Source organism: Amia ocellicauda, chromosome 17 (genome assembly GCF_036373705.1).
Source record: "Amia ocellicauda isolate fAmiCal2 chromosome 17, fAmiCal2.hap1, whole genome shotgun sequence".
NCBI lineage: Eukaryota > Metazoa > Chordata > Actinopteri > Amiiformes > Amiidae > Amia > Amia ocellicauda.
In genome coordinates this window covers 842,473-866,807 of record NC_089866.1, presented here as the reverse complement: position 1 = coordinate 866,807, position 24,335 = coordinate 842,473, and the positions used below count along the sequence as shown (strand labels likewise).

The following is a 24,335-nucleotide window of genomic DNA, read 5'->3' as shown; positions in this document are numbered from 1 at the left end:
ATAATATTTAAAAGTCAGTCACAGGAACTGAATAAACAAAAAGAAGCAAAAAATACACATTTATTTAAAATACATCACATAAAAAATGTGATGCAACAGAAATAAAGGGTCGTGGGGAAGTCTCTGCCTGAATTATAGCAATACTTGCATAAGAGTTAATCTGCTTGCAAAGTTAGCATTGTTTTGGATGATCTGTTAACAGCGAGTGGAATTAAACGACAGCAAGAGACGGTCATGTGTCTCGACGGGGCTGAGCGCTCGGCTGGTGCTGAGGCAGTCTGGTTGAGGCGGATAGTTGCCGCTGCTGATGCAAGGGAGTGTGTCCATAATGCCAACCTTCTCTGTGATGTATAAGGGAGCTGTCATCATTAGCAGGTAAGTTTGGGACACAGAGACAGGCAGTGTGTGTGTCGGGGTGGGGGTTGGGGCAGTGTGTTGTCTTAAATGCATGCAAGACCCTTTTAAACACAATGCCTGTATCCATGTGTCTCTCGCTTGCCTCTTTTGCTGCACACGGGATAATAGCCGTTCAGTTTTCATGCCAGCGCTGCATGTGTTATAAGAGGATTGACAATGTTGCATCCCCGTGTTCATAGTGCAGGGTTGTCTTGGTGGTTGTAATTTAAGGGATCGGAATGTGTTGTGTGTGTGACTGTACTTCCCAGATGAACTTTGAGAAAGGAAAAGGGAGTCCCCGTGCGATCTGCAATCTGTGCCCATTGTTGCACCGACGGCTGAGAGCTTTCCTTGTGATCTTTAGGTCGCTCAGCCGCATGTGATATTATCCGGCAGCCGGCTCTTGTGTTTGTTCAGTCGCTGTGAATGTTAATTAAAACCCCAAACCTGGAGCAGGGAATGTCCGGACAGAGCCACAGCTGGGAGAACCCTCTCCTGAGACCAGCTGAGGGTTTGTCTGTCCCGAAGACTAAGAGAAGAGTGATGCTGGTTGGATTTGCTCACAGGCAGTTTGGAGAGTAAATTCATTGTCTTGTATAAATGTGAAACAAACACATTTGCAGAAAGATCTTAAAGCCTCTCAGTGTGCCGTGCAGCGTGTCTGTCGCTGCGTATTGTGTGACATTACTGGGAATCAGAGGCAGCACAATAACACAGTGGGGTGTCTGGCTGTGCTGACAAAAACAGCTTTTTCTCTCTAAATGGATGACTTTCCATATAAGCCTTTTACATTAAGATATTTTATTATTCTTATTATTATCATTGGTGGTGGAGGTAGTAGTAGCAGCAGCAGTAGTTTTTAATTATGTTATGTATGAATTTTGTATATAGTTTTATTTTATGTTTTAATTCGTAATTCGATAATCTGATGTAGAAGTTATCGAATCATTATTCCAGGCAACATAACACAAAAGGGTTTTTAATTAACTTTGGAATGTGTAATTAACTAGCGGGGAGGCTAATTAGAAACGGCATTATCTGAACCACACAGGCCAAGGGACTTGGTTAGGTGCTCCGATAGGTTCCCGGCGCTAGTGGGAGTCTTTCTCAGGTGGCTGGGTATTCGAGGGGAGCGAGAGAGAGCGCTCTGAATGCTCAGAGGGGTTCAGCCTCCCCGCATGGACTTATTTTGTTAGTGAAAAGACTTCACTGCGCATTCAGTCGGGTTCCCGAGCCTCCCAAGGTCCCTTCTGTTCGAGTGTCCTAAATACTCAGTCGTCTCTGGTGTCCCTGTGGAGCGGCACGCAGCCTCCAAGATGCACAGCCAGAGAAACAATAGGTCACACAGTGTAAACACACTGCTGAGCTGTTTATTTGTTATCCACTACTACTACTACTACTACTACTACTACTACTACTACTATAAAAAACCTGCCTGTAAATCTTGATGGGATGCCGTTCTAAACATGGGCATGGCCTCAGAGGTTCGAGTAAGTGGCTTACTTCAGGACTGAGCATTGTAGGAGTTCAGAGGAGGGTTCTTCTATATATCAGTAAGTAACAATCTCTGTAGAGCTTCTGGCTTCTCTCCTGGAGGTGTCCTTCGGGTAATGCTAGGCTATGCTATCGGTGCAGCCGCCTGGGGGCAAGGAATAGGGATAGGAATAGACCATTCGTACCCAGCAACGCCACAGTGACATGGGACACAACACAGCCAGGCCACCGGGGAATCACAGCATCACTCCAGCAGCATGTCCACTGCCAAAGCTCTGGGCTTTAGACCGAGAACAGATGTCCAGCGTCGGTTTACCTGGACGTGTTTTTGTCTGTTGTTGTTGTTGTTGTAGTAACATTACAGAAAGAGGAAACGGCTGATGAAGAGAGTTGTGTACTCGGGGCCTGCGGTGTGCAAAGGGATGAGACGCTAATTAGGAGGAACGGTACCAGTGTTCACTGTCGGGCCTTTGTCAAAAGCTCGTAATGAAATATTAATGATGGCCGTGGGAGGGGAAGCAAACAGCCAAGATTGCATCCTCTCTGTTTTGCCCACAAGGCTTCACAGGGCGTCTCAGTGGGGCTCCTAATCCCAACAAAAAAGGCACTTGTATTTTCTACACATGTGGTCTTTCATTTATTTATATAACACTTACTCTTCCTGCTGTTGCCACCCAGTTTATAAAGCACACATCACCTATTTAACAACAGTTTACACCCTGTTACTGCCACGCAGCACCTCGGGGTGACAGTCACTGTCAGTAATAGATACATTGACAAATTCTCTCCAAATACCAATGGTTTATGTTGTTAAAACTGTAAGGGAGCATTTTGATAATTTCTGTTTGTTTGTGTGTGTGTTTTGTGTAGTCTGGCTCCTCCCACAGAATAATTTCTTATTCAGTATATCTGGATTAAAGCTGATCCAAACTACGTTTCCACAAAAACATCCTCAAAAATACTTCTGCGTTTCGTTTTTGACCAGTGAAAAAAAAAAGTTTGATAATAAAACAATTTTACAAAATAAAGGTTTTATTAACAACCAAGGTGTAATTTCATCCGTGAGGATGATAAAATGGCTTACCTGATGTGGCTGATAAGCTGATTTTATCTTTAAGAACGAGGTCAAATCATTTTAATACGCTCGGATGTTCCTGTGGGGCCCGTTGCTTCCTTGGGACGGACCACTGGGGCACTTTATCCTGGGTGGGTGACTGGAGAGGATGGCGTGCGTCACAGGGTTTGAGATGACACCAGAAATGTAAGCGTTCGATTGAGGTGCCTGTCTTTGGGCCTTCTTGTCAGCCTCGCCCGGCTCATTGATCACAGGTGCCAACTATGTGATGTTCATTGGAAAACAACGTGACATTCAGCTGATATGCGACCGAGGTTGTCTGTTGTTTTTCTCTGCACATAGTGTTCCAGGTCTGAATTCAACTGACACTTCTGAGGATAACAAAACCCTAGAAGCTGAGGAGAATTTGCTCTGAATTGTCTAGAGCGAAGCCAATAAATGTCTCTTCCTTATTTTGAACTGAATGTTTTCTCTCGGCTGTGGAGAAATCTCAATCCCAATCTTCAACTTATGTGGGTTCCGGTTTCGAGCCAAACATGATTCCGGTCCGTCAGGGAAAAGCTATTTATCATCGCTGACCAAATCCTTCTGACATTTCAGTAACTCTGAGGAGATTTTTTAAATATAGGAGGCTTTAATGTGGCGGCCGCGTTTTCTTTTTTTATACCATCAAATCTGTTCACTACATGGGCAAAAAGTCATTAGTTTGAAAGGGGATAAATAATAACATCCAAACTCGGTTCTGTGCGTCTATCGATGCACATCTGGAGGTGGCTTTCCACTGCAAAGTCAGTGATAGGAAAAAGGTATTAAAACAAAAGACACTGGGCCAAGTATTTTTATTCACTGTTGAAAATCGTGAATGGTATCATAAATATTTAAATGATTAATTAAAGAAGTAACTATGATTGTTTCTCTCTTGTTCTCTGTGCAGGACACTGATGGGTCCTTACGGAGTAGATCGAGCCGTGCACTCCATGGAATTCACTGACTGTGAGAATGGACTGGGTACGTCTGTTATGATTATTATCTTTATTATGATGATTATTATTACTAAAAGACAAACATCCCTGCAAAAAGTGGGCCACCTTGCTGCTCTGATGAATCGAATTACAAAATCCACCTCGATTCTGAAACCATAGATCGAGGAGCAGCGCATTGTCAGGAGACTTCCTTACAATTCAGAGTTCCTTTGTGTATCGGAAATATTAATTGCGTTATTGCGTGGGCCTTTATTCATATAAAAAGTAAAACGAATCGGAGCGCCGTGTTCCGACTGCGAGACACAGCCTGCAATCGAGACGGCAGGTAGTGTTTAGAACTGCAAGTAGTTGAATGAATATCAGATCACCGTAGCGGGAGGTCTTGTACACGTACGGCATTCCCAATTATCCTTCTTCTGAAATGACTATGATAATTATGATGATGATGATTATGATTATGAAAAGGGAGAAACGGGCTCCTTCTCTTGTGTGGAAAGTCTCTCTCTTGTGGGAGGCTCTTTACAGGTGATCTTCAGAGAGGGGTTGAACATTTGAACACTGTAATTTAAAGAGTTAATCATTCAGACAGTGACAGTGGCAGCACAATTCCTCACAGGCAACTGAAGGCAGCTGGAGGGACACAGACTGGGAGAGGCGGAGAGTAGACCATGTGACATAGGAGGGGAGGACAGCAGTGACTGAAGGGGAGGCGATGTGAAAAGATGGGTGTCATCTGATATTAAACCAGAAGTCTCCAGCACGCGGCCGCTTTACACGAGGAGGTGGCCAGACTGGGTCACCCTTAAGAGTCTGGAAGACTTACTCATGTTGTGACAAAGGTAGAGAAGATGCTGCTAAAGAGCTGCCAGAGTCTACAGCGTAAAAAGACTTTACAGTATTTTGAAATAATGCAGACAGAGTCACAATCGCAAAGCTGCCCCTGTTCAGCTTGGTCTCAGACCCAGCTGATCCAAAGCCTGTGCCAGGTTTTGTTCTGAAACTTGCTTTTCACCCAGCCCTTTGCCCCGTTGGCTTTGCAGGGATCAAAGACATACGGTATCTGCTAGACCAGAGGTTCTCAACCAGGGGTGTGAGATGCCCCTTCTGGTGGTGCACTGTTACCCCCACTCAGTTCAACATCTTGGCAGCAGCACCAGTCCTCCCCTCCAGGTCGGGGATTACCAGGAATCTCTACGGAGGGTGCAAGTCTGTAAAAAGGTTAAGAACCACTGTGTGGGCCCACGGAGCCAGGGATCAAGTTGCTCCGCGATGGTCTTAGTGAAAGTAGCCCGTAATCCAAGATCTCTGACCTTCTCACCAGAAGATGCTCTGGCTCCAGTTGGCTGACCACACACGATATAATGATGCTCTATCCACTGTGCTGGGTCGCCCTGTAGAGATGCTCGGGTCAGTCTGTGCCCCTGGGTGTGCAGCTGTGTTCAGATACCCACAGACCTTCACCAACCAGTAGGTCATTGACCTGTGGGGCTAATCAGCACAATCAGACTAATGGTTTTCTTTTAAGCAGGTAATCGCTCACAAGAGCAGAGGACTACTTGGATAACCACAATGATAAGTCTTATCACTGCACTGCAGACTTAGCCCCGGCTTAATTGCTTATGTTGTTTTCACGATGACTTTAGTAACAGATTCTCGAGAGTGAGAGCAGGCAGTGCATGCGCTTGGGCAACCTCTGTTCAGTTTAGAGCAGGGACTTAAACAAAGCTTCTGCTTTTGTCTTGCTGTGGGTGTAAAGGGAATGCTTTCGAACACGGTGGATTACTCACAGTAAGGCAAAGCCCTGCTAACATGCGTACTTTTCTATCCACTTAGGAATTAAAGTTATCGGAGGCGTCAAGGAGCTGACGGGAGAGGAGTTTGGAGTCTATGTGAAGAGGATCTTACCAGGTGGCCTTGCTTCAAATGATGGTGAGGAGCCTGTGAAAAGCCCAGAGGATGTAATTTTAGTGCAAAGGAGTCTGTCATGCTTTCCTTGTACATTCTGTTGTTTACCCATGATGCACCAGTGCTGCAGACTGAATACAGGGTCCATGCTGAGCTTGCTGAATGTTTGCCATGAACACCTTGGTTTTGCTATTTGAAACTATTTAGATGCATCAAAGAAAGACTGGTGAATGTCAGCCTGGGCCTATCCAACGCCCCTTTGACGCTGGCATACTGCAACTGTGCAGATGTTTAGCATCCCCAGCTTTTCAAAGCAAAGTGACTTTTGTTACCATATCTGCAGGACCAGTGTCTTCTATATATTGCATTTCTTGTTCTCTTTGCATTAGCTGAAGTTGAAATAACATTATACTTTAAATCGATCTTAAAGATTGTTTTCCTCTCAAGGGCACAATGTTGAGGTCCCCTTGCTCTTCTTTTCTGTTTATATTTTGCCCTGCTAATTAGTATTGCATTACTGAGCTATTGATTTTTAAAGAGCTTTCCCAACAGATAGAGCAACACTGACAAAAATAATTCTTCTCAACCGATGACTTTCACGTTGTTTGTGATGTGGCCCTTCAGACCTCTCCAAGGCCTGCATGAAACGCATCAACTGATCATTTCCACATGATCTGATCCAACAAGGGACCTTTTAATTAAATTGCTGGTGACAACTGGGTCTTCAGTTAATGAACTAAGATGCGCAATCACATTATTGTAAATCAAGGCATCTGAAAGTCAAATATGCTTTATCTCAAATTCATGTTTGGGACCCAGAGAGAAATAGGAAAACTAGGAAATGAATTACCGTGCATACGATAAACTGAGAGCAACAGAACAGGACTTCATGAACATGAGTCTTCAAGGGAAGATTGTTTGTAGTAATTCTGTGAAAAGTACCTGGTAACTTTTCTTCTAATATCAGATACCTACTTTAAATACCGCTACATATTTTGTGAAGTGTGAATCATCACGGTGCTCTGTGTTAGAAAGGTGATTTCTACTTGTAGCCACATATAGCCTCCATATAGTTTTGCCACACCATTTTGGATTTAGGTTAGAGGTCTTCAGAGTATTTCCTGCCAGCATTGTTAGGAGACATGTGCAATCTCACAGTGTAAGCCCCAACAAGGATGTCGCTTCTCCGGGAAAATATAGACAGAACTGGGAGCAATCTTACAATAACATCTTCAATGCAAACATCAAAAGGATAAGCAAAGTAAAAATCTAGCCTTGTGAATTTCCTCACAGTAATAGGAATGTCTCTTACACCCCTGTGATTGTACAGGGTTTAATAACACAGGGCGCTACACCGAACTTCACAAATCTGCAGGCGCTACCGTTGTATCAGTATTGTGTGGCTTTCATGGTCTCTCTCTAGGCTTGTAGATTTACAGCCATTGTAAAGTGTGCCGGTCCGTGGCAGGCTGTTCATAGTTGATGTGCTGCCATATAATTTGAAACAAAAACAGCCCGTTCTGGATTCCTGATGGGGTGTTCATCGTTCTGGGAAACCGAGTCCCCGTTGTGTCCAGTACAACAGTGACCTTGTGACATCTTCAGGCCTCAAAGATGAGACTGAAGGGAAATTATTTTGGCTTGATGCGAACAGCGCTGTGACAGAGAGCAATGTCACAGCAGTGCTATATAAATAAGTTAAAAGCTGCATGTGACCCAGTTTCAGCTCTTCAGACTTGCAATGCGGGGGTGAGAGACACGGGGGAACGGACTCCCTCACACGAACATCGCAGCTCGGTACAGCGCACTGCAAATGAGCGCTAAAGACAGGACCGGATTCTCACATTCTAATGTCTCTTCTCCAAATGAAACCACTTACTGTATCTACCCTGTCCTGTGACATAATAAAAGTTTAATGAGCTGAAATGGATATTCTAATGCCTTTTCTAAAGTGGGACAGAATTAAGCTGGTTTTCCTAAGCCCAACCATGATGATCCATTACAGCAAAGTAAAATGATTGAGGCAGTGCTAATTAGGTATATTGTAGACGTGTAATTATGCATGCAGCTAATTCCTGCAAAGAAATATCCTATTGGATTCAACCTGAATTCAGATTTTGCCAGGGTGAGGTATGGCCTTCCATTTGATATAGTGACATGCCCCTCTGTTTATTCATCTACTGCATAACTTGTGTGGCTGCTTTCTGGACAGAATTATTGCATCGCATTTCTCTCGGAACGGTGGCTTTCTGTAACGCTTGATTTTTCATCAGACTGGAATATAATCAAACTGGAAACCTCCGCTTCCTAGAGTGTCATCATGGAAAATGGATTACACTTTACACTGCATTGCAAAGCTAATGTTAATAGGGGTTTACAAGGGGCACAGAAGCACATTAAATCGCTGTCAAGCAGATAAGAAATTTAGAGACAAAGCATCACTTCAGTCATGCCCAGCAGAAGCAGCCAAGGAGAATCGCCAAGCGATGCCATCCTTGTGCGATCATATTGGCATTCATCTGTGAGTTGAGTGAATCTTGGGAAGCAATTTCTCAGGAGTCACGATGAAGGGCTGCTGTTTAAGATCGTCAGTCATGAGTCAGTTCGCCTGTTTGCAATATGGAAATCCACACTGGATTGAATCCGAACCGCTTTCTTGTTTGGTTTAGATTAAACTGTGCTTCAGGTTCTTGTCACACCAGAGTAAACTCCCTCAACATGTAGCTTCGGACCCCCTGCTGACGGCTGTTGTGTATTTCAGAGTACGAACTCACAGCTTTTCCTCACTTCCTGTTGCAGGACACCTTCAGCCAGGGGACCAGATCCTGGAAGTGAACGGGGAGAGTTTAATTGGAGTGACCAGTGAAAGGTAAAGAGAGGGAAGTGTTGTCTGTGTCTCGTGCTGAAGAGGGAGTGTTCTGCACACGGCCAGAGTAAACAGCGGCCTGGCAGTAAATTAGAATTTTAATTGCTCGCACTAGCAAGTGAAGAATTTTAATTAAGCATTAATGTCCAATGCGCAGGGTATTATCTGCTGATGGCTGAGTGTGGGGATACTGATCTGAAAGCCAGGGCCAAGTATCAGATGGTAATGCCCTCTGCAGATGTCCTTAGTGCGGTTAAACACTGGGAAAATGTGCTTGTGGATACCGATTTCATAGGGACAGGTTTTTAAAAACATTTTTTATTACTGAACTCACTGCTAAAGACAGGGACAGCAGAACAAAGTATAAAGTTTACTGCAAAAGGAGTAAAATAAGTCAATATTGAATAAAGAAAATATATTATCAATCATTTATTTATTTATGTGAATTGTTTTTATTTGTTCCCTGGTTTCTGTTAATGTGAGAGAAGCTCTATATTAGTAGATTATATTTCTTATTAACCTTCATACATTTGACTAGATCTGTGTAGCTAAAATAACCCTGCTGTGACTTGACTGAGTCCTTACCCTCTGTCTGTGTCAGGGTTTAATGCACTCATATTGGTGGGCAGAAAATAAAAGCTTGTCTGTTTCTATTTATAGGGCGGTCGACATCCTCAGAACTGCATCATCCTCCAATCACATGCGGCTTCTTATAGCGCGGGATGAAGAGGCGAGGTAAGCTACTGCCGGGCTCCTGAGCGGCCCTGCTCAGTGTGAAAAGGGCTTACACAGGCAATCCCACGGGTGGCCGAGACCACAGCAGTGAGGCAGGCGTTCTGGTTATCTGTGTGGTCTGCGATACAAGAGTTGACCTTGCCAGCATCCCCGATGAGCCAGGGTAGCAAGATCACAAACACCTTGGAGGTCAATGTGAGGTATCGGGTGTGGGTCAGCTGGTCTCTCATCATCACACCGTGCAACCAGGCAGATGGTCGTCCTTTGCCTCCTAAACAAACAGTTTAACAGTCTTGGTTGCCGGTGTTATTGACTGTAATCCAGTGCAATCACTTATCCGTTGAAATACAACTACCTGTTTACGGTGTTTATTGATACACTGCTGTTTCTGAAATTCTTGCGTGTTTTCAATTTATTTATAGTTGTCTGAAAGGTCTAATTTTATCTCTACGGCAAGGTGCAATGGATAGGATAGTAGATTAAGGACCAATCCCATCCTAACCTCTGGGGGTTTCATATAATCAGAGTCAGCCCAGGCCAGCTGCTTAGATTCCCATATCTGAGCCAGACGTTCAGATCCAATATTTTATGGAAAATACAGGAAATCAGCAATGACACGCTGTGTGAATCTGCCAGGGCAGCTCCCACCTGTCCCTCCTCGTATCTGTGGTGTCGCTGATTCTGTCAGTTGTCCAGAACAGATGCCCCTGCAACTGGCAACACAGCACTAATCAAATGTACTGTTGATGACCTGCTCCCATTAACCTCTAGGAAGATGTCACGTGACACCGTGTTGTTGGCAGAAAGACTCTCCTTTTTTTTATAGTCCGGAGTGAAACGGGTGCCAGACTAAGGTGTTTTTTTTGTTGTTGTTTTTAGTCGTTGCCAAGAAAAAGAAGCCACAGTTTAGAAGTGATTAGCTTCTAAATGGCTCAAAAATGCCTGCTTTTTGAGATACGTTCTGATTTTCCAATTACGCTGTCTGGATCTGTGCCGTTTTAGATGAGTCTTCCCCTCTGTGAGATGTCTTGGGGGAAGCAATGCCGTTTCTCTACGACTTGACCTTCCTGAGCTTCTGGGCCGTAGAGTAAAGTGAGCTAACTGGCACTCCTGGCCTGGTGCCCTTAGTCCCAGAGATCCTGCCATCGCCTTGATTAGAGAATCATAATATAGGCTGAAAGGCTCCTGACTACCTTGGACCATGCCAGCACTCCCTCTGCCAGTTGACCAGGTATGATCGGAAACATTTAAACCCAGGGATAACCCTCTGCAATGACAACCACAACAAAACAAACAAAAAAATCTTCAACTTGAACCTCAGTTGAATGCAGTTGTGGAATGAACTCAGTCTGAAGATCCCTCTGACAGGCCCATCGGTTAGAAGCTGAATATTTTAGCAGTGCTCAAGTTGAGTGGAGGCGCGGAGAGGCGGCGGGCGGCATTAGGGAATTCCTGTCCGAGTTTAAGTAGGACTGCGGAGAGAAAGTTTGTAGCAGCATCTGTCTTGAGTGGGGAAGTGCAGGCATCGCTGACCTACATCTGACAGTCAAAGGGGATGAAACCAGAGGGGGCCTCAGGATTCAGAAGAGAACCGGAAAAGCGTTTGATATTTATACATCCATGGGCTCTTCAATCTTGGTATAAAATCTTTATGCCAAAACCGACCGATGTCTCCAACACAGGCCTGGAGTTCATCCATATCAGAAACAAGGATGGTCCACCTTCACACAGGAACCACACTTGACCGAGCACTGCCAGAGTGACCCAGCACAGAGGGGCTGCGGAGCTGGAGTCGGCTTCCTCAGCTCACCTTGCAGATCAGAAATTGTCCTTGTTGACACACACACTCACACTCACACTCAAAGATATTTAAGGTAGTGCACGCAAATTAATCTAAGGGAGTGCACATCTTTATCACTCCCTGGCCAATGCATGTATGTGCTGGTTGTGCTGAAAGCATATTGGTTGCACTACAGCTGTGTTATGCTTTTGCCCCCCAAACTGCAGCCCGGGCAGCTTGAGGTCTTAGCGAGTATCAGGGCATAGCTGTAATTAATGACAGCTTTAGTGCTGCAATTACGACAACTCCACCAGGTCCGATAATCATCCAGAAATATCCTAATCCATATTCTCTCTAAACTGAAGGCTACGCTCAGGTTAATGTGATTAAATTTTCTTTTTTATTATTAAACTAGTAGGTATGGCATTTAAGAAGATTTGCTTTTAGGTATTTATTTATTTTTATAAAGATTAACTGTTATTTGAACAGCACTTTTTTAATTAAAATAAAATTAATATCTAGATGTACTGACACTGAGAGACTTACATAACGGGGTATAGATGTTAAAGAGCCAATAGCAGGTTGTGTATAGTCTCACGCGTCGCTACATGCTTCGTCAACTTATCCTCTCGACATATATCATTTTTTTTTACTTTTGGAAGTTACAAGTTCACCACTAAGTGGGGAGGTGGGGGATAGCTTGTTACAGCTGTCTGTCTGACATCACCCCCAGCTACCAGAGAATCTCCTCCCTCAGACTGTGACGTAATGGCGGCACCTGTAATCTCTCGTGGCCCACCAGCTGGGAGTGACGTCACACAGACAGTTGCCCCGAGCACAGGATTGCTGACCCCTGACCTCTAGTTCTGTGAGCTGCACGGCCTCACAGATAAACAAGACAAAGCTCTTCTCAGGTTGTGAGGAACGAAACACAGATTCGGGCAGTCTTACTCTTGCTCTTTTAAATTGCATTGCAGTGAAATAAAGAAGAACACAAAGGCACGGTAATCTGCTGGATGTTCAGTTACTGTGACACAGTAATTGGCCCTTTCTGTCAAAAACAGCATCTCAGGCAATAGTTGCCGTCATGAAAATGAATGCGTTATGATTTGCGATTGTAGGCAGGGAAGATTATTTTACGGAAACTTTTGGATTAGTTTATTCTGCCTGAGGTGCATGAAACTCTGGGGAATTTCTGTGGATCTGTGGAGCCTTTGATATCCAACTTTTTACATGTGGATGGTTACAATTTCTAAAATATCCAGGCGTCTTGAGAAACCCTTCTAATCGGCAATGAAAACTTTTCCTGAGTTGAAAAAGAGGGGAAAAACACGAGCTGAACACAGAAATCACTTTGAGGCAGGTTTCCATTCTCCAAAAAAACAGGCACACGACAGAAGCAATTAGGGCTGGGCGATATGACTTAAAAATAATATCTCGGTATTTTTAGAAGTTTGGGCGATACACGATATGTATCTCGATATTTCTTAATTTTATCCAATCAAGCTACAAAATAAGACCAAAGACATTTAAACAACAAGTCTTTATTTAATCATTAAATATGCAAAACTAACAAATACCACATGCAGGCTGTCATGGTAAATATATGCAGAATGCACATTACAGCGCAAGTGTTGTGTGATTACTATTACATGTTATGGGATATATATGTACACAAATACATAGTATGATTTACTGTCACATCACAGCAATAACACAAGTAATAGTAATCACGCAACCCATGCGCTGTAAAAGGTATAGATTCAGGTAGATTTACCACATCTGGGATTATAGTGGCACATTTAACATCTGCTAGACAGGGACATCTTCTCTGACTGTCGCGTTTCGATTCTGCTTACCAGTACAGCATGTGTTAATACAAAATAGTTATAATAATAATAATAATAAAAACTGTTGTACCACTTCACCGTCATAATAAAAATTAAACTTTCTGCATGTGTTTGCATTGCGTTCCAATTTATTAAAATGCAAACCAGCTTTATTATTATTTAATTTTATACAAATTATATCAATCTAAATTAGCGGGGGTGGGGGGTGCTTGCAGATCGCATTTAGCCCAGCAATGAGAGGGGCGGGGCTGTAGCAGGGTGCAATGTGTGCGCTTGCGCAATAAAGTATCTCTTGGTTATTGTGGTTATTCTGTGTCGAGTTCACTCTCCTCCATGTCTGTCTGTGTGTCTGAATGCACATTTCTTACCTGCATCCAACACATGTGGAAGAACCGGGGAGAACGCAAAGCGTTGTCCAAATGACGAAAAATACTGCCATAAAGAGTGGGATTTGCGACACAACGATATAAATGATAGAGCATAAAACAGACGTTTTTCTATCGTCACATGATATATATCATCATATCGCACAGCCCTAGAAGCACTAGATGCTCCTGGAACTGAAATTGTTCACCTTACACTTTTAATGAAACTGGGGTCAGCTTGATCTCCATCATAACCTAATGAGTCATTTCTCATTGCTTTCACACATAATGCAAATGTTAAGCACAGTTTTGCAAAACAGTAAACACTGTAAACTCTCTACAAAAGACACAAAACTCAGTTGAGTAAATTATGTCAAACAAAATTAAAACATTTGGTCACATCTACTATAAATCATTCCCATGAATGTGAACCTCTTCTGCACGTGTGCAAAACTTCTTTGCACAATTGTTCATTCAGCAAGCAGTCCTTATTCATCCATAAAAGAGCTCACATTTGAGCTGTTTGCAAGGATGGACCAAGTAAGAAGGCAAGGACACATACATGGACAAGGGCAAGGGCAAAGGAGAGGTAGAGCTGCCCATAAAGGAAGAGGGGATCAGATGTGTGGTGGTGGAGTAGCTCAAAGAGGAATACAAAGAGCTAATGTTTCAGATTACACTATTGACCATTTTGTCAATCATGGCCTTTCCATGAGAGAGGCTGGGCAACGCAACTCCACATACATTACTGCAATTTATGTGAGTGAAGCCGCCTTCAACCTTTCAAATGTAAGGAGTCGAGGGAGGAACCCCACTGGTAAGAGGGCCACTGTGAATGTGCAAAGCAGTAGGGTTCTCTACCACATCCCTACAACTGGCCCATACAATACAGAACGTCTCCTCACAATTCTTGGTGCACCAGAGAGTGGTTTCACAAGACAAGAGAGGGCTGGTGAGACCTGACATGTCCTGCTTCTTCATCATATAGGACAATGTTGCTTTCCACCACTCCCAGCTAGGTACTGAATGGTTTGCAGCCCACCCAGGAATGGTGACGCAACGTCACCCACCATACTCGCCTTTTCTCAATCCAGTCGAGGAATTCTTCTCTGCTTGGAGGTGGAAAGTTCATGACTAGATGTCTCTCCTAGATGCAATGAATGCCGGTTATCTGGCAATTACTGCAGATGATGGCCAACCATGGATGTGCCATGCAAGGAGATTTGTTCCTTGTTGCATTGCAGTATTCCAGTATGAATTTGATGAAAACATGTGGCTTGATCGACAACAAATGGACTGACTGTGGTGTATACTGAATTTGTGTTGCCTGTTTTGACATTGCTTTGTTTTGATTGATTTGTCAGCTTGGAGTATTTTATTTGTATTCTCTGTATCTACAGCATCATTTTGAATTTGTAAAGGACAAAATAATAAAGTCAAATATAGCCTGTTGGTTCTGGATATTCCTGCTCTTGAGTGACATTCTTTCTGCATCAATCATCTTTGGTAAAATAATTTTAGGAAAAAAAGAATACACCCCCATGTTGTGATAACATGTCTACTTTTATGGTACATTCTATAATTATAGTATTAATGGCACAAACATGTCAAAGTGGGTTAACCATGTTAGGGGATATTTAAAGTTGTAGTTAGTATTTATTGGGCTATTATGTAATGAGTGATTGCAATATAATTTAATTTGATCACAAGTTGTATGTTTTGATGGAGGTAGTTGATTTTGTGTCATGTATTTAATGTTTTGAGACTCTTAGTGCATTTTGCAGAGGGTTTGTGTCATTTTGGCCAGTGTGTTTCAGTTTGGGGCTGTGTGTTAATTATTTTGAAAAAGTGTATTCTGTTTGGAGAAATGTGCTCAAGCAATTGAGAAAAACTGTAATTGAATGAGATGAAAATGAAAGGCCTGAAAAGAAGCCCCAAAACAAAACACCACGGTTTGCATAAACAAAATGCAATTATAAGACATTTTTAAAAAATGAATGTAAAATGTGTTTTTAAATGGGTTAAGTTTGGTTATATTTCGGACAGGGTTTGGTTTACAATCCCCAGTACATTTAGGCTTTCGTTAAGGTTGGGGTTGCTCTATCCTGAGGTGTGGGTGTGAGCGGAGCTTGAGATGTTGTTGTTTGCTAGTGTTGGGGTTCAGGCAGTTGGTAGGGCTTAAAACGGGGCAGGAAACTGACTGAAGTATGCAATGGTGTAAATCTTCTTCTTTCAGTTCAGATATATTCTGGCTATTATTCTGCTGTGGAGCTAATAATTACCATATCTGTCTGACATTAAGATTGAGATATTTTAGGAGAATATCAATGGTCAAGGTGAGGCCTCTCCTGTTACAGCTACAATCACCGTGCAGCATCAGTAACCCTGCGCTTTGTGCTTCTTGTCACAGGAGAGAATTCGCCGAACTGTTGGAGAAGTACGGATCCAATAGCAACACCGGCTCGGCCAGAAGCTCTCCGGTTCAGCACGGTATGCCTCCTTTCACAGCTGTCTGCATCGGTTTCATTTCAGTTCACACTTTTCCCTGATGGCCATTTCTGTAGGGCAGCGATGTGTTAATTTATTGATGTCCAGCCAAACAGAGTTAAAGGGCCACTTTTTCAGGGAATGTGCTGTTGACCGGTGAAGCATGTAGCCTCACACCGGCCATACCCGGAGCAAACTTTAAAAAGTCAGTCGGGTTCCTTCATGAGAGATTTAAACACTTGAATTTTCTTTCACAGGGATTTAGGCTCTAGATTTAGAGAGTGTTTTTTTAATCTGGCCCCCCCTTGTCTGCGTGAGAGAAGGGTATTATTTAAAGACTCAAAAAAAAAAAAGATGTAGAAGAAAACCTTTCTTTTTGACCAAAATCTGTCATCTCTTTTTAGTGTTTAAAGTTGGAAAGCCAAATAAATGAGCCTTTGAAAATGGCTTATGACAGGTCTGGGCTCTTACGCAACAGCAAACATCTGTTTCTGTGGAGGGAAAGTCATCCTCTTGCCATGGAGCTTTTTGGCGGATATACACACATCCTTTGAAAGTAATTTAAGATTTTCATAATTGGAAGTAGCTCATGTGTAATCTACTGCAGACTCTGTTGTTTTCATCTCTGGGTATTTTTTGTTTTGTTTTGTTTACAGAGCAAAGTATCATCATTTTCTGTAGAAGGAAAACTGTAATCGTGGCAGCGAGGATTTAAATGATAATGAGTCGTGTTTGAGTATGTCTTTATGCCTCGGTGTTTTACACTGACAATTACATTGCAGGATTAAATGCCAGCTATGTAAAGGATATTGCTGTTTACAGACAACGTATTAAATCTGTCCTGTATGTGTTCTGTATTGTTTTATATTCATAAGATATTTCCATTTTAATTATTAAATTTAAATTAAAATTAAAAATAACAAGAATAATTATATGAACCAGCTTAAGCTGCACAAGTTTTGAATTCTTTTCAAACAAATCCATTGACTATACGCATGTCAGACCTCAGTGAGATGCTTCTGCAGTGTTTTATGTCCTGGTGTACAGATGCCCATGCAAGGCACTACACAGGATGATGTTCTTAATAAATCTGAGCTCCTGTGATGATTAATATTTTTCTGACAGGCAGAACGTGCTGGTCTGTAATCCAGGCAGCTTCATATTCCACTTCACTGATTCTTACATGCATCTAGTCAGCACTAACACACGCACACACATACATACATACATGCTCAGACTCACACACACATTTATAAATCTATACAAAAATTGTGAAATGCTATTAGACAGTGGCAAGCGGTAACATTTGCAACTGGACAAGCTACGGTCCAAAGCTCCCCCCCAACACAGGAGGCCTCGGCGGGCCAGAGCAGAAACCCAAGCATAATATCATCATCATAATAATATATACCTTATTTGTAAATTAAGTCCATCCTGCGATGCTTTTTTAGTAAATCCTCCAATGACTGTCATATAAGCTGCTCCAAGAGAAAGTGGAATTGGGAATCTTATTCAACATTATGCAAAAAGACACAGCCGAGGGATTTTTCACCCCATTGCAGTTTGATTAGACTCACTTTACTTTAGTCGTGTTTAGCAAACAGGACATGCAATTCCTGCCGCTCTGGGGAAACGTCTCTTACCTCATCCAAAGCCTTGGTGCGTTTTGCAGAAGTGCAGTGAAGTGCAGTAAAGTGCAGTAAAGTGCAGTAAAGCGGCCGGGCGATTTGCAGTCGTGACGCACGGAGGTCTCCCGGCCGTCCAGCGGGCCGACGTTACTGCCTGACCGTGTGACTGACTAGCTAGTTGACAGTGCGCATGCGTTGTGCCTAAACAAGCGTTTCCACACGCAGCTCTCCAGCCAACTTATAAAACAGTGGCTGCGTCCCAAACTGCACATTACACACTGCACACCACACATTACACATTACACATTACACACCACACATTACACACTGCACACCACACATTACACATTACACATTACACATTACACATTACACACCACACACCGCACACCACACATTACACATTACACACTACACACCACACATTACACACCACACACCACACACTACACACACCACACACTACACACACTACACACCACACATTACACACTGCACACCACACATTACACATTACACACCACACACTACACACCACACATTACACACCACACACCACACACCACACACTACACACCACACACTACACACACCACACACTACACACACTACACACCACACATTACACACTGCACACCACACATTACACATTACACACCACACACTACACACCACACATTACACACCACACACCACACACCACACACTACACACACCACACACCACACACCACACACCACACACTACACACACCACACACCACACACCACACACTACACATTACACACCACACATTACACACCACACACTACACATTACACACCACACATTACACACCACACACTGGTTACTCTGAAGTACGCGCTGCGGAAGTATGTACAGTAAGATTGCAGATTAACAGAAGGCACGAATTTGGAGGCACTAATTATGTAATAAAATTGCGCCGGGTTGAAATGTCACAATAACGACGTCCTGTAAACAAAAGACACCGCGGTACATTTACATTTTCTGACGACTATTTACAAACATATAAATCATTCCTATCATAACTAATACAGTTTTTGCTACTTACACTTGTAAACGGAGTTGTCCGTCGTTTTCCAAAACATGAAATGACATCATCAGACACGCCCCTTTCCCCCAGTGGCCTTATGGGATTGAAAAGTGGCCTGTGCTCCCATACTTCGTTTTCCCTACGGAAGCATTAAATTAAACTGATATTATGTAGGTTACATTCTCTCATCATTTTAATTGCTTGTCTACTATTATCGCTCACCACTGGTATTAGATATACAGTTTACAGTTTAAATCATTTCATCTTATTTTGCAATTGTCTGCAAATGCTTCACTCTTCAAAGTATTGAGCTGTGGAGGGAATAATGTGAGATTGGTAGTTTGCAAAGGGAAGTGAAACCTGGCTTTATGGGTCTGATTCCTCCGCTCACAGTGCCCTCTGGTGCGCATCAGGGACTCCCTGACTGCAATCACACATCCTCACAGCACAGGCCTGCTTCGCCTGGCTGTTTCATCAGTATTTACAGAGATTCTTTTTATCCATCCATTTTCGTAACTGCTTATCCATGTGGATCAGTTGATCCCGGCAAGCATAGAGCGCAAGACAGGAATACACCCAGGATGGGACGCCAGTCCATCGCTGGGCATACACACACACAGGACAATTTAGTGTGGCCAATTAACCTAACCAGCATGTCTTTGGATGGTGGGAGGAAACCAGAGTACCCGGAGGAAACCCACACAGACACAGGGAGAACATGCAAACTCCACACAGACAGACACCCTGAGCCAAGACTTAAACCCAGGACCCCTGGAGCTGTGAGGCAGCAGCGCTAACCACCGTGCCACCCTATAGATTATTTTTATACTTTCTGTTATTATTATATTTAATATAAAAGTCCAGGATAAACAAAAACAGGAGCTCTTCCACATCCCTCCCAGTATAAGAGCCCAGCATCCTGCCTCCCTATCGAGCAGCTCTTTGATTGTGAGACAGCCCTCACAGAGGACAGATTTCCAATGGCATGGACACTCCTTGGCCACCGAAGCGTCTGCGTTTGTGTGTGTGTGTGCTTTGCTCCTCTTTGCTGACGTCCAGTCCTGTCTTGTTGTTTTTCTTTCTCAGGCAAATACATCGACAGCACGTCCTCGGGGTCCTCCTCGCGGTCGCAGAGTCCTCTCCTCCTGAGCCCTGCTGGTTCCCAGAGCACCTACAATGGCAGCGCGGGGCCCCTGCTGCGCTCCATCAGGTACAGCCCTGGCAATCTGCCCCCTCCTGCACCAGCCCGAATCCGAGCCCGGCCGCACACTCCCCCAGACCCCTGTTTCCTCTGAGGACACTTTCTTCTTCCTGTCTGTCAGGGGGACTATAAACCACACCCATGAAAGAGTGTAACTGATCGCTGCCTGATTCTTGAATGTGGATTTTGTGAGTGTGACCGACTCTCACACTGGAGAATAATTGGACCTCCAATGGGATTGCGGGGGCAGAACGCACTGGACCCTGCGGCTCAGTAGAGGCAGACAAGGAAGCCGTTGTGCTAAAATAAAGAAAAGTGATGCACCATTGACGACTAATAAACGTAAAATTTGACAAGTGAAAGTTTGGGCCTGCAGTGCCAGCGCACAACAGTGTCTTGTAATCCTGGGCTCGGGGGCTGGAGAAGCGTGTGTGTTTGGGATGTGTGCGTCGGGCGAAGTCACAGAGCCTTGCGATACACTATTAATGTGCGATTAATTAGCTTCACGGAGAATTAACTGCCTTCGAGCAAAGCAGCGGAGCAGAGCTGAAGCAGCAGATCATTAAAGAGAGAAAATGTCACAGGCTGACGACTCCAACACAGCACAGCACCCCCCATACAATAAAACACAGCCCCCCAATACAATACAGGAAAGACCCCTCCCCAGCCACCTCAACACTGCGAGCTGCAAACTGGAGGAACAGCAAATATGACGATCACTCACCTTTTCATCATTCATTCATCAATCACTCACTCTCATCATTCACTCATTTTCTTTTTGTTAGGCTAGACTCCCAATAGCTTTTCATTTTTTTTCTATACGTTGTTTGTAATTGTTATTTATATAGTTGCTGTATTTTTAATATAATTATACACTATGATTGTAGCATTCTCATCTTCTGTCTTTGGTAGATGGGTAGACAATTTCAATTAAGAGTGTTTTTTGAGTAACACAAACTTTGCACAACACAGTATAAGAACATAAGAAGAACATAAGAAAGTTTACAAACGAGAGGAGGCCATTCGACCCATCGTGCTCGTTTGGTGACCATTAATAACTAAGTGATCCAAGGATACTATAGTAACAGCCTCTCATTGACCGACCTGTCGTAATGATAAATTACACTTTATCGACAGCAACAGCAATGACAGTAACACAGGTCGTTACACACGCTCTGTATCACACACACACACACACACACCCTGTATCACACACACGCACACACACACACAGACGCACACACACTCTGTATCACACACTCAGTTCAGTGTCAGGATGCAGTAGCTTGCCCGTCGATACATCTGTAAAGGCGCTCTGGTCTCTAACCCTCTGTCTGCCGTGCTGCCCTGTCAGTCACCCAGGTGAGGGCGTGATCCAGCTGATCTCAGTGACCAGGTCCACGGGTCTGGGCATATCCATCGGGGGCGGATCCAACAGGCCCGATGGACCGGCCGTGTTCATCCAGGAGGTCCTGTCCGGGGGAGATTGCCACCGGGTAAGAGTGGGACAAAAATAATGTGATATATTGTGATGTGATATCTGGTTTCCTGCAGATTAGTTTGGTGAGAGCTGCACCCTGCGGAAACTACAAACACTTACAGGGCTGTATTCTCCAGGAATCATCTTAATATTTCTAAAATGGCACTTAAAATTATGCGATGAATATTTAATTTAAAGATTTAATTTTGTAAAGATGCCTGTTACATGTTATTAGATGCATGACAAATCAGATGTGAAATATCTCACTTCAGTTTTGTTTTTTTAAGCTTCTCCTTCAATTTATTTCAGATCACATACATCTTTAATTAGTCTCATACAAGTTCTGTGGAAATCATATTTCTTTAACTTGGTTGAGTCAGATTTGCTATTGCATTTAACTGGGCGCTATAAAAACGTTCAAGTGCCGGCTGGTGCTGATGTGGGGAGATTCGTGTCCATTCATGAAGATGGCACATGGCTCCGAAGCCAGGGCAGGATGTGTCAAATGAAGTTCTGTCGGTTTCTAAAACACCAGATCGGATTGGATCGGCACTTGCAGGTGACCGATAACCCCGGTGTTCGGAGGCTGTGTTTGATTGTTGCTCACGTCATGTGGACGGGGCTTACGGGGGGATTTTGGACACTCCCGCACCTCGAGGACTCCAGTTCTCACGCTGTCTTCGGCCTTCTGTCCTGTGTCTCGCAGGACGGCCGTCTCAGACCTGGAGATCAGCTGATTGCCCTGAACAAGGAGTCGTTAATTGGGTTGACACACGAGGAGGCCAAGAGCACACTCAACAAAGTCAAGTTCAGGTATCCCTCTGCACAGCACAACACTGGACTCCGCACAGCACACACACGCACAGACACACACGCACACTCGCACACACACACACACACACACATGCACAGACACACGCACAGACACACACACACACGCACAGACACACACACACGCACACATACACAGACACACACGCACACACACACAGACACACACACACACACACACACACACAGACACACACGCACAGACACACACACACGCACAGACACACACAGACACACACACACACAGACACACACACACAGACACACACACACACAGACACACACACACACACGCACAGACACACACACACTTGCACACACACACACAGAGCACACACGCACACACACACAGACACACACACACACAGACACACACACACACACGCACAGACACACACACACTTGCACACACACACACAGACACACACGCACAGACACACACACACGCACAGACACACACAGACACACACACACACAGACACACACACACAGACACACACACACACAGACACACACACACACACGCACAGACACACACACACTTGCACACACAAACACACACACGCACAGACACACGCACACACTTGCACACACACACACAGAGCACACACACAGACTCTGAGAGATGGCAATATCTATATAGGCTCATGATGGGTTTAACATTTAGTTTTTACCGACTGGAACGTCATCTCTCCGGGTCATATTGCTGCCCGTGTCCCCCGGCTCAGACAGGAGGACTGATGATCATAGAGTCTGTGCCAGGCCTGCTGTTGAGTGCGACAGGGACTCACCTTGGCGTGTGTTTGATAGCGCTGTCTGGCTCGTGACTCAGAGGGGCTTCCCCCGGCACAGAGCCCATGAGGAACTCCCCTCCTGTTCCCGTTCCAGATACGCTGGAAAGGTTACAAACCAGAGGAGCTGCCAGCCAGCATCTCTTAAAGGCCCCCTGTGTCATTGTGGAGGCCTGACGTCTTGCCCACTGGGAGAAAGGTTTCTACCAGCCGAGTTTGCAGTTCAGTATTCGAGCGTCACAAACGGAAAACAGTGTGAAACACACACCAGGCAGAAACAGAGAAAAGCTGCCAGAGAAAAGAGGGTCTGACAGGCATGGTATGTAATATCGAAAGCGCAGTTTAAATTATTGTTTTTCCTGTTGCTTTCCCAGGCAAGAGGGAACTGTGGAGATCGCCTTCATCCAGGGGAAGGGGCCCTTGTCCAGCAGCAATCCTCTGCTCAACGGCGTCCAGAGGAACGTGGGGAATGGCTACAGCTCCACCAGGTTGAAAGTCCACGTCAGGTCCCCCGAGGTGAGCAGGAGATGAACTGAACTCTCTCGCCCACAGAGCCACCAGTCTGCCATCCAACTCTCCAGTCAGATCAAGTCTCATTATTTAATTAACTAATTGAGACAATATTTCAATAAGTACTTCATGAATTCAATATATATAATTGTTTTAAAGAGTCATAAAGGAAGTGTTTATTCCCTCTGAACAGGACTGACAGGTGTTTGTATGAAGGTGTTTGTAACAGCGCAGCTATTGTTGAGTTCAACCATAGAAAGAGATGGTTAATTTACAGAGAGACGCTCCTCAGAGAGATCACTTATTAGCCATCTGTGGAAAGATACTTCGGAAAGGAAGCAGTCAGGGGAACGGAGGGCAGTGTGTGACAGTCTGTGCACCACTGTTAACCTCTCTTTTACCTCTCTTCTTCTGACTGCTCCTCTCCTCTTCTCCCGCTCCTCTTCTGCCTGCTCCTCTCTTCTTCTTATCTCCTCTCCTCTCCTCTCCTCTCCTCTGCAGACTCGACTAGATGACACCGCCTCCGTGCCTTCATCCTCCCCTGACATCTGTCCTCCAGACATCCATGTTTCAGGTAGGTCTCTCAGCGATGCCCCGTCCCTCAGTCTTCACATTGAGCAGCCTCCTGTGGTTTTCATTATTCTCATCCTTTGGAAGGGTCGCTCTCCTCCCTCTCTCTCTTCATCACCAGGAAGGTGATTTATAAACTAGTGTCTTTATTTTGACTGTTGCAGATTATTTGTATGGGATGAACCCGATTCTTTCCTAACAAACTCCAAAGCTCTTTTACTGTAACTCTGGCTACGGACGCAGGGTGGGTTTCTGTGGTGGGAGGGCATGGGTTCTGACCGGTCTATGCTAAAACACTGTTCAGGTGTTCAGTGCCAGCCTGTATTGTGCGCTG

The 24,335-nt window shown here is 44.2% G+C and overlaps 1 protein-coding gene across 1 annotated transcript in view; it reads left to right on the top strand.

The window, feature by feature from the left end:
* Nucleotides 1-268: 268 nt before the first annotated feature.
* Nucleotides 269-24,335, top strand: part of LOC136712834 (syntaxin-binding protein 4) — a 39,226-nt gene continuing 15,159 nt past the window's right edge. Inside the window, exons 1-11 of the mRNA XM_066689628.1 lie at nucleotides 269-375; nucleotides 3,900-3,973; nucleotides 5,782-5,877; nucleotides 8,653-8,722; nucleotides 9,380-9,454; nucleotides 15,860-15,939; nucleotides 19,705-19,828; nucleotides 21,174-21,315; nucleotides 22,006-22,112; nucleotides 23,296-23,437; nucleotides 23,933-24,005. Of these exons, the coding sequence (XP_066545725.1) occupies nucleotides 308-375; nucleotides 3,900-3,973; nucleotides 5,782-5,877; nucleotides 8,653-8,722; nucleotides 9,380-9,454; nucleotides 15,860-15,939; nucleotides 19,705-19,828; nucleotides 21,174-21,315; nucleotides 22,006-22,112; nucleotides 23,296-23,437; nucleotides 23,933-24,005 (1,051 nt within the window). The 5' untranslated portion in view covers nucleotides 269-307. The remainder of the gene's footprint in view (nucleotides 376-3,899; nucleotides 3,974-5,781; nucleotides 5,878-8,652; nucleotides 8,723-9,379; nucleotides 9,455-15,859; nucleotides 15,940-19,704; nucleotides 19,829-21,173; nucleotides 21,316-22,005; nucleotides 22,113-23,295; nucleotides 23,438-23,932; nucleotides 24,006-24,335) is intronic.